Genomic DNA, 15,148 nt, shown 5'->3' with positions numbered 1-15,148 from the left:
TTGTCTGTTATGATGATAGCTAGGCAGTCATTGATTCATTAGCTCTTTGGTACACAGTCCTCCATGCCAGGAATCTCAGCAACTCAGCACAGGCAGTTTCTCCCCCTTCTGGGGCTCATTATTGTTGAAACTTCATTTGTGCTCATTTGAAATATGCATCCTTATAACTTTTCCTACTACTCCCAAGTTTGCCTTGTGGAGCTATGCAGAGTATAGACCACTAATTTTCTCCCTAGTTCCAGGGCTCAGAGTGGAGGAACAGGTCTGTTTTCATGGTTGAGGCTCTGTCCTGCACAGCTCCAGTCCTTTTGCTCCCTTCTTTGACTCCCTCTCCCCAAAGGGTAGCTTTCAAACACCTGAAAGTTTTACAACAAAGTTTGGAGATAGAAAGACCTGGGTATTTGCTCTGATTCCTTTACTTACTGACTGTGTAAACTTGGAGAGGTTACTTAAATTTTCTCGTTTAAGTTTTTCTCTTCTTCAAAAATGTGTTTAATTGATAATTTGTAAAAGATATGCAGAATTAGTGTGCAAAATATATGAGGTCATGTGCATAAGCCCCGTCAGCACGGAAACTGACCCAGTAGTCACACATCATAGACATTTGTCCTTCCCCTTCTCCTCTGTGTCTGTCCCAGTTGCTGGAAGATAAAGATCTTTGATAAGAACTGAGCAGGGCAACTTGAAAACTTTATAAATGATAATTGGTTGATGTCATCATGATTTTCTTCATAGGCCCTCCTAAGAATAGTTTCTCATTCTTACTTATTATGTGGCTATTTGAAAGTCAGAACTTAACATTGCAATTATTTTGATTTTTTGACCACTTACCCCAAATCAGTGAATTAAAGTTTTTTTTTTTTTTTTTTTTTTTTTAAATAACTATGCCAAAGATGTTTTCTTTCTGTTGGTAAGGTGGCATTGCTGAGAATCTAGCAGAGAAGTTGATTGGTGTTCTCTTTGAGGTTTGGTTACTAGCTTGTACTCGGTGCTTTCCAACACCACCTTATTGGAAAACAGCCAAGGAGATGGTGGCGAACTGGAGGCACCACCCCGCAGTGGTGGAGCAGTGGAGCAAGGTCACCTGTGCACTCACTTCGAGGTAGGTTACCATCATTGACTTGCCGTCCTTCATCCACCTGGTCTAAGGTAGCTTTCTCCTAGTTCCATGTCTTTGGGATTCATGGAATATGTTCTGAAAAGTCCGTTTCCTGTGTCTGTTATTACTTGCATTTTAAGTACAGAATCAAGCCACTTTTTATTTCTTTTTTATTTTTAAGGTTTTTTATTTATTTGAGAGAGTGAGAGAAAGAGATCACAAGCAGTAGGGGAGGGTAGAGGAAGAAATAGACTCCTCACTGGGCAGAAAGCCTGATGTGGGATTCGATCCCAGTGGGATCATGACCTGAGCTGAAGGCAGATGCCTAACCGACTGAGCCACCCAGGCACTCTCAAGCCACTTTTTAAAAATGGATATAGAGTTTGGCTACTGCCTGGCAAATTTAAAACCTTTCAGATTAAGCAAATATGGAGAAGCAGATAAATTTTGTACCCTGCCTCCCTTGCCAAAATCCCATTCTTAATCTGGTTACTAATATACCATGATTATTATTTTTTAAAAAACCATAGAAAGATATAAAAAAATTAAGTTCTTTAGAAATGCTATTATATATATTTATACATAATTTTACAGAAATGAGACCATACTATAATGTGCTATATTCTAACCAAAGTAGGTAGTTTTGTTATATTAATTTTATCTTTTTTACCATTTATATGTAATGTGAGTAAACTTTAGGCTTTATTTTTTTTCGGACTTGTTTCTTCATTTCAGTTCTACGAATTTTTCCCTAAGGATTCTATTAATTAATTAATTAATTAATTAATTTATTTGAGCAAGAATGAGAGAGCACAAGAGCAGGGTGGGGGCAGCGGAGAAGCAGACTCCCTGCTGAGCAGGGACTCTGGAATCAAGACCTGAGCTGAAGGCAGATGCTTAACTGATTGAGCCACAAGGCGCCCCTAATTCTACATATTTAAGTATGTAGCTCTAAAAGATGAGGATTCTTTTTGAAACATAATCACAGTACCATTATCATACCTAAAAAAATTAACAGTTCTTTAATATCGGTTAGCCATTCATGTTAGATTTCCCTTGAATGCATCCATTTTTTTTTGTTTGTTTGTTTTTATTGTGGGTGGTTTTTTTTTTTGTGGTTGATTCCATTGAATCAAAACAAGCAAGGTTCACATATTGCGTTTATTTTTTTTTTTTTAATTTTTTTTTAAGATTTTATTTATTTGACAGACAGAGATCACAAGAAGGCAGAGAGACAGGCAGAGAAAGGAGCCCCCGATGTGGGGCTCGATCCCAGGACCCCGGGATCATGACCTGAGCTGAAGGCAGAGGCTTTAATCCACTGAGCCACCCAGGCGCCCCCACATACTGCATTTAATTGACATGTTTCTTAAGCCTTTCTTAAGCTATAGGTTCCTTCTCTCTCGTTTTTATTTCTTTGTGGTTTTTGTTGAAGAAACTGGGTTGTTTGTCTTAGAGTGTTTCCACATTCTGAATTTTTCTTATGATGTCCTAGTTGTGTTAATATGATTCTCTCTCCTCAGTGTTTCCTGTCAACTGGCAATTAGATCTAGAGACTTGATCTGATTTAGATTCCATGTGGGGAGAGGCAGTGTGAAGGCAGGAACAAATAACTTATAGGTAGCATTATGTATCAGATGGTAGACTGGTCTTTTCTGAGTTAGTGAAAATGTTTATGTTTCTATCTTCAATCATTATTTAAAGTAAGAAATGGAGGTTTTAGAATATTCTTTTGATTCTTTTATATCTTAGTGAATGTCAACATTATTAATCTAGTTTCAAATACACTTAATTGAATTTAAATGGAAAAAGTAAATAAATGAAAAAACAAAAATTTTTAGGAAAAAAAGTCATCTAAATAGTACCTGTATCATGTTAAATAAATCAACACTAATTTCTGCTCCCAAAAAAAACAAATTCTTTTATCTTGATTATAAAACCAATTACATGGGGCGCCTGGGTGGCTCAGTGGGTTAAGCCTCTGCCTTCGGCTCGGGTCATGATCCCAGGGTCCTGGGATCGAGCCCCGCATCGGGCTCTCTGCTCCGCGGAGGGCCTGCTTCCTCCTCTCTCTCTCTGCCTGCCTGCCTCTCTGCCTGCTTGTGATCTCTGTCTGTCAAATAAATAAATAAAATCTTTAAAAAAAAATAAATAAAACCAATACATAATTTTTTAATTTTTTAAAAAGATTTTATTTATTTATTTGACAGAGAGACACAGTACGAGCTAGAACACAAACGGGGATTGAGAGAGGGAGAAGTAGGAGCCCGATATGGGGCTCGATCCCAGGACCCTGGGATCATGACCTGAGCCAAAGGCAGATGCTCAATGACTGAGCCCCCAGGCACTCCAAAACCAATACATTCTTAAAATAGAAAAACTTGGGGGAAAAAAAATAGAAAACTTGGAAGATATGGGGGAAACTGTCCATGACTTACAGATCACTAGTATTAATCTTTTTTTTTTTAAGATTTTATTTATTTATTTGACAGAGATCACAAGTAGGCAGAGAGGCAGGCAGAGAGAGGGGGAGAAGCCGGCTCCCCGCTGAGCAGAGAGCCCGATGTGGGGCTTGATCTCAGGACCCTGGGATCATGACCTGAGCTGAAGGCAAGACGCTTTAACCCACTGAGCCACCCAGGTGCCCTCAGTGTTAACTTTTTTTTTTTTTAGTGTTAACATTTTAATGTATTTTTTCCATTTCTCTTTATAAAAAAAAAGTTTGAGATTGTTCTATGTAGTATTACCTGCTTTTTTAATTTGATTCTTATCCCATTAATTACATGTACCTTTTCTATTATTAAATCTTGAGATACTTTGAAAGCCTTTGTAGTTTTTTGTTATATAAATGAAGTTATAATTTATACAATAATTTCATTGTTCAGATGTTTATGTTCTTTAAAAATACTGTTTATATGAATACTTTATAGAAAGTCCGTATACTGGTTATTTCATTAAGATATAATTTCTAGACATAAGGTAGTTGAGTCAAAGGGCTTTGAACAGTTTAAATACATTTAGAATAGGACTATTAAATTAAGTAATTGAATTGTTGAATTACTTTTAAGTATTTAAGGTACACTATAAATTTAAGGTACACTATAAATTCTGAACTTCATGCAAGTTATATAGCAGTTATTATGGATAAATTACAGCCTACTTGTGTTGAAGGAGTTTGTAGTGGGATGAATCTTTTTAAAAATGAAGTAACAATTTATTTATAATTACATAACTATAAACATCAGTTTCATCTATAATTTTACAATTTACTAATTTATTTTCAATTATTTATAATTATTTATAAATAAAATTTAAAAATAATCCATAATTTTATAATTTGTTATTTGTAATTTTATTTATTATGAAATTATATCATTCATATACAGTTTATATATTACATATTATATGTTAAAAAGCTATTACATTACTATAAGATCATAATATATGTAATGTATATCATTATGTAGCTTTTATAAATTATAGATACATTTATAATAAAATTATATAACCTAAAATATGAATAGGTATGTAACTAAACGACAGTTTTTAAAATAAATGCAGTATTCAAATGTTTAGACTTTTTTTTAATCTTACAAAACTGTATTTTCCTTTATAATTTGATCTTCATTTGATCTTACTCACTTCTGTGAGGTGTAATGCACATGTCATCTATTTTCTCTTATATTTCTCTTATCATATTTTAATACTTCAGTGTATTTTTCATACTGTTAAGAAAATGAACTTGGTGGTATGCGTTTTTTTTTGTATTCCAGATTGCTACGCTTTACGTATGGTCCCTTCATTTCCTCCATTTAAAGTTCCTGATGAAGATGCCAGTCTGATCCCTCCTGAAATGGATAACGAGTGTGTAGCACAGACCTGGTTTCGCTTCTTACATATGTTAAGGTACTGTTATTTAGGATTGTGTGTTCTCTCTCCTGGTCTCTTAGAGCAGGAACCACGCTGTAACTTCCGTGTTGGTGCTCAGTGTATGATGGCTAAATACAGCCCTCAGATGGAGCCACATTAGACAATAGGCACATCTACATCATGTGCCTCCTGTGCTCCCTGTCCCAGCAGAGTCAGGCTACCCTCAGCTGTGCTTGGTCTGTACTCTTGAAGCTTGTCCCTGTGGTACATATAACATTTGTTTTCATGCCTACTGCTACAGCCTGGATATTATCTCTCCCAGGACCTGCTCTCTCTTTATAGTAATTCTCTTCAATTCAGTATTATTGCTTCTTACTTTTCTCTCTACTAGCTACATCCTTATGTCCTATGGAACTTTTTTTCTGTTGCATGCTGCCCTAATTCTTAAATCATTTCCTCTCCATATCCTCTCATTCTAGTTTGACTGGCCTCATTTTTCTGTTTTGTGTATTAGTGATTCTTAATTACCCTTTTTATAAATTAGTGTGTTAGCCATTCTCTATCTTTCTTCTCGTTTGTAGTTCATGTTTTTCATCTTTCAGTGATTTCAGCTTTTTAAAAATGTCTTTTTCTATGATCATTTTCTGTTTCCTTTAAAATTAGAAAGCCTTCCTGTGTAATTAATTCTTTTTCTCTTTTTTGGTAGTAATCCCGTGGATTTGAGTAACCCGGCCATTATAAGCTCTACTCCCAAATTTCAGGAACAGTTCTTAAATGTTAGTGGAATGCCACAAGAATTGAATCAGTATCCCTGCCTTAAACATCTGCCTCAAATATTTTTTCGTGCCATGCGTGGAATCAGCTGTCTGGTGGATGCATTCTTAGGTGAATTTTGTGTATGTTGCTAAATGTTTGGAGACCTACATGTAGATAAGTCTAGAGTATAGATTTAGAAACTATTATGGAAAGCCCAAAGAAAAAGATGGAACAGATTTGATTACATAGGACAAAAGTAGGAAAAAATTATTTGCAACAAATGTAATAGCTGGAAAGCTTTCATTGTCTTTATATAAATCAAAGTATGCTAAGAAAAAGAGTAAGACTTGGTAGATAAATGGACAAAGGATATGAATAAATGATTTGCGAAAGGAAAAATTTATTCTCAAGAAAATACAGATTAAAATACATTAGGGGAAAAAAAAAAAAAATACATTAGGGGGTGCCTGGGTGGCTCAGTGGGTTAAGCCTCTTCCTTCAGCTCAGGTCATGATCCCAGGGTTCTGGGATTGAGCCCCGCATCGGGCTCTCTGCTCCGCGGGGGAGCCTGCTCACCTTTCTCTCTCTCTGCCTACGTGTGATCTCTCTCTGTCAAATAAATAAAGAAAATCTTTAAAAAATAAAATACATTAGGTATCATTCTTATGTGCGTCACTGGGAAGCAGATTACACCTTTTGTGAATCATTATTTTAAACATTTTGGGGTGATTGAATGGCTCAGTTGGGTAAACGTCTGCCTTTGGCTCAGGTCATGATCCTGGTGTCCTGGGATCGAGTCCTGCAATGGACCTGTTGCTCCCCCTGCTTGTGAGTGCTAGCTCACGGGCGCTCTCTCTGTTAAATAAATAAGTAAAATCTTTTTTTTTTTTTTTTTAAAGATTTTATTCATTTTTTTTGACAGACAGAGATCACAAGTAAGCAGAGAGGCAGGCAGAGAGAGAGAGAGGAGGAAGCAGGCTCCTGGCTGAGCAGAGAGCCCGATGCGGGGCTCGATCCCAGGACCCCGAGATCATGACCTGAGCCGAAAGCAGAGGCTTTAACCCACTGAGCCATCCAGGTGCCCCAAGTAAAATCTTTTTTTAAAAAAAGCCCCATTTTTCACATTTTAGAATATGAAAAGTCAGTATTTTTAACCTATTGAAAGGTAATGATATTTAGTATCTATTTTTTCTAAAAACATTTATTATGTACACTTGTTAATAATAATTACATAGGTAATATATTAGTTTAAATTAAGTTCGGCTGCCACATAACAACCGAAAATATCAGTGGTTTAAAAAAGATAGTTTATTTTCACATATGGTGAGGCCAGGGCTAGCTAATATAGGGCTGCGCTAGCTGTTCCATCATTGTAAGGGACCCAAGGCCCTTCTATCTTGTGGCTTTTTGTGTACTCTCTCAGGGACTGTGATGGTTAAATGAGTTCCAGCCATCCTGTTCAGCAGTTAGGAAGGGAGGAGAGTCTGTACTTGATTGGTCTTTTTAAGGAGATTCTTGGAAGACCCACCCAGCAATCACCCACTTCTCTATGGTCAGAACATAGCCACATGTAGCTGTAAGGGAGGCTAGAAAATGTACAGTTTCAGGTAGCCGTGTCCAGCTAAAATTTGTGTTTTGTAACTCAGGAAGAAAGAGTGAATGGATATTGGGAGGCAGCTAGCCGTGGTCTGCTTCTAGTCGGCCTTCATTGGTATTATTTGAGGAAGATTTTTTGGACCACGTGTTGAAACTATGAAGAATAACTTCATTTGTCTTTTTCTTAAAGGCATTTCTAGACCCCGATCAGACAGTGCTCCTCCAACCACCCGTGAATAGATTAAGTATGCCTCAAAGCACTGCTGTGAGTACCACCCCACCACATAACCGGTAGGCACCGGGCTGTTACTGTGAATAAGGCCACCATGAAGACAAGCACAGTGAGTTTTTCATCGCCATTATTACGCTGTATAGAGTTGACTTTCTAATCTGCCAACCTTTTAAAAAAGTCCTGCTGTTTTCTCAAACTTTTCTTGAGTGTGGATATATTCTTGTACTCCCCTGACAGGTTAGTACTGCTCATGCCTCGAAAGTTCAGCACCAGACATCATCCACCTCTCCTCTCTCAAGTCCCAATCAGACTAGTTCTGAACCCCGGCCACTGCCTGCCCCTCGGAGACCAAAGGTTAACAGCATCTTGAATCTCTTTGGATCATGGTTATTTGATGCAGCATTTGTTCACTGTAAACTTCATAATGGGATAAACAGAGACAGCAGCATGACTGGTAAATATTGCTCAAGAAATATGTTATCACTTTTTTCTTTTCTTTTTTTTCTTTTTAATCTTTCCTACCTGCAAGATTAATATGTATCTTAAAAAGCTTTCTGTCTCTGACCAAGCAGTGTCTTGTGTTTAACCCCTTCCAGCTGCAGTAACAGAATTTTGGAAGTTTTCCTACCTGTCCTTTTTATGTCTGTTCTATGAGGTTTGGCTTTTGTCTGGTTTTATTAGACATACTTCAGGTTAGCCACTTTTTGTTGAATCAAATTCCTTTCAGTAGGTGGCCGGAAGTTCCCTTCATGTCAGCCAGGATAATAATATTGATAGAAAGAACTAAAGATTTTGATCAGAAATTTATTCACAAGAAGTGTTTTTCTTGGATCCTGGCAGCCATGCACTTATTAGTACATATAAATATTAGAAAATTTCTGCTTCATGAAAAACTCTTCTCAGATTTTAGTCTAGAGAACTTTATTTCAGAGCACACTTAAAAAAATACCATTGCTCTGGAACTAAAATAAGACTGGTGGCAAATGATAACTCAACCCTGATGTCTTCATGTAGATTTTATTACAGAAACGACACTGTCTAAATGAAATCTGATTTATTTTTGTCATCTTACCACTGTACTTGGGAATGGTGGCATAGTGTGCAGGATGGGAGTGTGGGGTAGTCCAGAACGTACTAGATATTTATGACACATCTTCTGGAGAACAGTAATCATGGCTCGCATTTACTGAGCGGCAATGACTATGTGCCCAGGTACCTTGTTATATGCACTAATGAGTGTATTGGTTGTTTGGTAAGAAAGCACAATTCCAACTGGGGTTAGGTATAGATTGAGAGAAAAGGTTGCCTAATTGCATTAGTTTATGCATCTCTAGGGAAAATATTAGTTCCAAGGATTAAAACTAATGAGATGACCATAAAGGTCTCTGCTTTCTCTCAGAAATGCATTCTTAGCTATTATGAATCATCTCAGAACTAAGGTCTGTGTGGGTATTATACATGTATAATCATTTTAGATGTTTTAAAAAATCTTTTAAATAATTTAAAAAGGTGTGAATATAAAGATGGTTTTGCGTATATAATTTGAGATTGCATGTTTGAGTTTACGGATTCCTTTGTTTATTTTCTTCAATTTCAGATACTTTATATTCTACCATTTCCATATTATATTTTATTTACAAGTTTGACTGTAGTGCTTATGTATGGATAAGTAAATGTACTCACTTATGACTAAATGAAAACTTTTAGAAAACCATTTTTGGCTTATATTTTCTTATGTTCATGTGGCTTATATTTTGAGTTTTCTGAACCATGTTTATATTTATTAATTTGTATTGGTATTGTATTTTCTATGATGAATCAGGCATATTTTTATTTTTATTTTTATTAAGGTACAATTCTTATAATTGTAACTTTTGGGTATCAAACTATTAACATTTACTACAATCCCTGAATCCAGAATGGCTCAATCTCCTGCCTTCTTAGTGGGCTTGCTTAAGAGAATATACAGATCTTCTCACTCTCTAGGGAGTTTGTAACAGCTTTGCTCACCCTCTTGTGCCAAAAGATGGATAATTCAGATAATATGTGGGCCACCAGTTCTTACTTTTAACTCTTAACATTTTCCTTGGTATGGAAAAGATAGAAGCTCTTCTTTCTCCTATTGTGTTTGGAGATGAGAAAGGCTGTTACATTACCCGGGAGATAGGAAGTGTTCTGGTATTTCACTGAGTTTGAGTGCTCCTGGGCACTGCTCTTGAACTTGTGGGGCTGGGAGAGGAGGGGTGGGATGGAAGGTTCGGAAATACTAACACTGCTAGTGTGTTTTCTAAGTACTGGCTGCCATCAAGGAATTCTGCCATGCAGTTCACCTCTAACTTAAAATGTTTGCTTCTATGAACTGGTTAGCTGTAGACTGATGTGACATTACACTGTAGTTTGTAAAAGTAACATTGAGCTGGGAAGGGTTAATGAACTAAAATTTTAATGCACGTTATCGGCAGTTCAAAACCTCAATTCTCTGTAGTTGTGTAATTTTCTTCGTTCATTGTTTTGCATGATACAAAAATCATAATTTTGGATCTGAATGCACAATTTCCTGTTTTTGAATTAGCTTGTGGTATCATAAAGCTTTTAATCTAACTTTTAAAAAGCTAAAAAGCTTCTTAACTTAATGTAAAATTTCACCATCTTTAAAGTATTTTATAATTACTGCTGTCCTTTGATTTGTTTCCATTTATTTCTATTATCTTGCAGCATCTTTTATCCAAATTCTTCTTTCTTATAAATCTTGTAAGTAGGAACCAGAAGCTTCTCCTTAATTGCAGTCATGTTTTTATTTTTTTCATAATTCCATTAAAAATTTTGATTGTCATTGTCTCTTGTAGTTTTTGCACTTGGGAAGAAAAATACTTTTCTGTGTTTTGAATGGGGAAGATTGTTGGCAAAAGCAAATTAATCTGCCTGAATCAGTCCCATTATTTCTGTACACTAGTCTGGTCATGTCATGAATTCCAGGACTTTGCACTAACTGTGTTTTGGCTTTTCTTTTTTTTTTTTTTTTTTTTTTTTAAATCTTTAAGCTTATTTTTATACAGATTTAGTGTTTGATTTGTATGCATTCTGCATGTAGTGTTTTTCAAATGTATTATTGCTGGATAGCTTATTCAGGACTAAAAATGGCTCATGGGAAGTTGCATAAAGATTTATGCTTGACTCTGCATTCTATTAAAACTATTAAAAATAATTTAAACATTTCATGTAGAGTGATAAAAGATTTCAGAGTGATTTTCAATACACTGTGAAATCTTTTGTTAAAAATAAAAGCAACTTTCAAAGGGCTTCTGTTTCAGTGACAATGAATGACCATGATAATCTTTCTTACCAATCCAATTTTCTGATTTATCAACCTCAAGTTAGCTGCTGTCTGTGGTTGTTAAAATTCATTCTCATTTTGCTTGGTTGGGCGATTCTTTGGTGTGTGTTTTGGAGTTGGGTGGGTGGTGGGAATGCTCTCTCTTCCTCTCTACCCATTTCTCCTCCTTACTTTGCCCTCTCCCTAAAGTATACAAACTGGCATGGGCTTGCCCATTCGATTATGATGTCTGTCTGGGGTAATGTGTAAATTGCAGTAGCTATTTTTCTTAATGTTTAAGCATCATTCTGCAGGAGGAGGAAAAAGAATAAATAAGAGAAAAGCCAAATTTTTTTATTATATATCTGTATTCACATACAGATATATACACATGTACTCTGCTGATCAAAAATTCAGTTGAAGAATGCTTCTAGTAGAATCTATTAAGCTGATAATACCACTGTAAATTGTTACCATTTTCAAAGAAGATTTCAGAGAGCCCCTTCTGAAAAAAATTAAGACGTAGTTGCCAAACAAAAGCATTATTGAATTCTATTTAACAATTTAATGACACCAACACTTGATCTTTGTGTCCAGGGTCCCATGAGCCTATTTGCATATTGACAAATATAATAAAATGCTCCTTTTCTCTCCTCAGCCATTACAACACAAGCTAGCATGGAGTTTCGGCGGAAAGGGTCACAAATGTCCACAGACACCATGGTTTCCAATCCTATGTTTGATGCAAGTGAATTTCCTGATAACTATGAAGCAGGAAGAGCTGAGGCTTGTGGGACACTGTGTAGGATTTTTTGTAGCAAGAAGACTGGAGAAGAGATTCTACCAGCTTATTTATCCAGGTCTTAGAATTTTTTTGTTTATTTTTCCATTTATATAGTTTTGATAGTGAAACTCTATTATAGCATGGCTTGGTAGGCTGAAGTGATAAGTAAATTTTGGTCTGAAATACTTTCAAATGTCTGTAAGTAATTGGAATTTGGGCTTGAAATTCTTGCATTTTACCTGTCTCATCAAATTTGGCAAAGATACTTAAGATGCTTTTTATTTTAAAAGTATTATTTATTTAATCATATATGACTTTTCTTAATGATGGAGAGATTTGGAAGGATCACATTAATTAAATAGATTTTTAGCAGAATATTAGGTACTACAGATGGTCCAGAAATGTTAGCTGTAAATCCGGCCTCTGAGGAGCTTATTTTCTCAAGTGAGCAAAGGCATGTACATAAGTAATAATGATCCATTAGTAATAGGAAGTTGGTAGGAGAAAGGCAGAGGTCAAGTGCTGTGGGCCTTCAGAAGAAGCAGCAGTACACACTTACCCCAGGGGTTCAGGAAAGAGTTACAGAGAATGGGGTGATTTTGCTGGACTTAAGAAGGATAGGTAGCATTTAGCATACCTTAGCAGGTTGGGTATGGTCCTCTTACCCAAATGGGTGACTTCAGCTATCTTGGTAAATGGCTTTGCCAGCCAATTCAGTTTCTCAGGCCAGAAACTAGGAGTCATTTTAGACTCTTCTCCCTCTTCATCTTTAGATGGTAAACCATCTCCTGCCTTTCTGTTACTTAACCCGCTTTCTAATCTCCACTCTGTCCTCACCGTGACACTTTAGATCTTGTCACTTTTTTCCTAAATTAACTTGTAGCGGCCCTCCTATTTCTCTTGACTTCTGTTTTTCCTTCCTGAGCTGATCATTCACATAACTGCTAAAGTGATCAACAAGACCATTCAGGTGTCTATACCTGTTGGGTTTTCAGGAATGACGATTAAACTGAATTAGAGGGGACCAAGTGCAGAATTCTGTAGGCCTGAAACAAACTGGTACATGCAGGCAGCTAATCAGGGATATCTTAATGGGCTCTTGGCTTTAAGTAATAGGAAAACCCCTTAGTGTGATTTAAGCAAAAATGGTAATAAGTTACGAGAAACTGCTATTTAATACATTTTAAGGTCAGGACTTGCAGCAGGGCCTCACAAAGGGCAGGGATCAGAAACTAGAAAGTGTTCAAGGAACAAAACAATTTTCTTCCTTTCTGTTTCTCTGTCTTCATGGTCTCCTAGAATTGCTTCATTCTTCCCTGCAGATTTTTTTCTTATATTCAGTAGGCTTCTGAGTTCCCAAATTCCATGGCTTTGGTCTAGATGAACAATTTCAGATACCTGGGAAGGAGGATCTGATTAATCAGGTGTCTTCCTCTGCTGTAGTCAACTACAACTATGTGGGTGGGTCACATGGATGGCTGGAGCTCATCCCTTGTGATGAGGGCATAGTCTCAGAAGGGAGACTGTGGGTTGGGGAGATACCCTGAAGTGTAAATAGCAATAAGGGAAAAGGCTGTGACCATGAGCTTTCTGTCTGGCCCCTAAGACCAACCAAAAGAGCAGATTTGCTACAGGGCAAGTGATGAACCTAGTTATGAAACTGTTAAGTTTGAGATGCCTATAAAATATTAATCAACGAATATTTATCAAGTTCCTACTATGTGCCAGACACTGTGCATAGGAAGTACTGGAGTAATTAGTACAAATTATCAGTAATCAATAATTAGACATGACCTGCTTTCAAGTATTCAGCACACTTTTGGTTAACAGGTCTGGAGCTCACTTGAGAGGCATAGACTAGAGACTGATTCGATTATATTCAGGAGCTTAAAACCAGGTTAGTGCGAGAAAGAGCCTAGAATGCAGCTTGACAGCCTGTTGGATACCAGTATAGGAGGCAGGCGGAGTAAGAGTGTCTATTACAGAAAACAGCTACAGAGGTCACAGAAGGAAAAGAAGAGAAGCGAGTAAAGGGTTGAATGCTTTAAAAAAGGCAGAGTAAGTTAAGACTTAGACATGTCTTCTGGATTTAGCAATTGAGAGGCTGTTGGTTATTTGCTGACATGGTTTCAACTGAATTCTAGGAGTAGAAGCTAGATTGCAGTGTTTTGAGTTGTGACCAGGAGGTGAGGAAGTTGTTTCCAAGAGGTTTGTGGAGAAAAGTGCCTCACAGTAGTAGAAGAGTTGACCGATATCATTGCTCTTGAATGATGGAAGATCAAACATGTAGTTGATTGGGGGTTAGGAGAGGAAGCTAAGGGGAAGGTGGGCTCAGGTGTATTCCTGAAAGGAGTCTTACTCAGACTTACCTTCATGTCATGGTAAATGCAGATTTCTTTCTTTCATTGTCCCCCCAGAAATGATGGGGAAGGGGAAAAGACACAACACACACCTTTTTTTTTTTTTTTTTCCTTCAGGAATTGGGAAATACTGCAAAATTTTACTGGCATGGAATTCAGTTCACTAATTCCTCTAGTTTAGTGATAATTACTGCAGTCATTTGTTTTGGTGACTTCATATGCAGGCAGTTATAACTGAGTTGCAAGGATTAACATTTCACGAAGGTGTAATAGACATGAATCTTTTTTCTCTTTTCATTAGGAAAGATAATTTGGTTCTTAGTATATTTGCTTTTGAATTGTTCTAACTCTAGTAATACCTTTTAAAGGATAGAAATAGTGAAGAGTGGAAATAGACTTTCAGATGACTGTGTAGAAAATATTAATAATTATGAAAACAGTTGACCGGCAGTTTATTTAAAATTTTTTTCTTGCTTTCCTAGATTTTACATGCTTTTAATTCAAGGTTTGCAGATAAATGATTATGTGTGCCATCCTGTCTTGGCCAGCGTTCTTCTAAACTCCCCTCCTTTGTTCTGCTGTGACTTGAAAGGGATTGATGTTGTGGTTCCTTACTTTATTTCAGCTCTTGAAACCATTTTGCCTGACAGGTAAGCTCTCACTCTGTACTAGCATATCACTTGTGGGTTTGACTTGGTCTGTTTTTGTGCTTCCTCCCCAATTTCCTAATTTATCCTGTGCAGTTGTCTTCATAACTCAAGGGGACTCAGGTCACATTACGTGAGCATAGAACATCCAGACACACCTCATCCCTGAATTCATTTAGTTCCAATTTGTCTTGGGCATGTTGAATCCTTTTTGGCCTGGTCTAGAGAGCTAAGAACAAACCAGCCTGGAGGTCCTATTTGTATAGAGTAGATGAAACGTTTGAAATCAATAAGTCAGGTTTTAGTTTTCTGTAACAGTTTAACATAGAAGTTCACACAAACACAGGCAGAATATAAACACAGTGGAAAGTAGTTACTTCACTCTTTATGAAACCAAACCCAGTGCTTATATTGTGAAAAACTGACATAATGTATATTTGGCAATAGCTAAAAACAAGCTTTGGTTTGGAAATACCAATAGCTATTTCTTG

At 36.7% G+C, this 15,148-nt stretch overlaps 1 protein-coding gene across 1 annotated transcript in view; it reads left to right on the top strand.

Moving 5' to 3' along the window:
• Nucleotides 1-15,148, top strand: part of RALGAPB (Ral GTPase activating protein non-catalytic subunit beta) — an 82,198-nt gene that overhangs the window by 23,697 nt on the left and 43,353 nt on the right. The window contains 10 exon segments of the mRNA XM_032350688.1: nucleotides 916-1,102; nucleotides 4,873-4,894; nucleotides 4,896-5,005; nucleotides 5,676-5,854; nucleotides 7,512-7,549; nucleotides 7,551-7,613; nucleotides 7,615-7,662; nucleotides 7,791-8,007; nucleotides 11,525-11,726; nucleotides 14,493-14,660. Coding sequence (XP_032206579.1) covers nucleotides 916-1,102; nucleotides 4,873-4,894; nucleotides 4,896-5,005; nucleotides 5,676-5,854; nucleotides 7,512-7,549; nucleotides 7,551-7,613; nucleotides 7,615-7,662; nucleotides 7,791-8,007; nucleotides 11,525-11,726; nucleotides 14,493-14,660 — 1,234 coding nt within the window.

This window comes from Mustela erminea, chromosome 7 (assembly GCF_009829155.1).
Source record: "Mustela erminea isolate mMusErm1 chromosome 7, mMusErm1.Pri, whole genome shotgun sequence".
In the NCBI taxonomy this organism is placed as follows: Eukaryota; Metazoa; Chordata; class Mammalia; order Carnivora; family Mustelidae; genus Mustela; species Mustela erminea.
The sequence above is the reverse complement of the archived record's forward strand: the minus strand, read 5'-3'. Positions and strand labels throughout refer to the sequence as shown.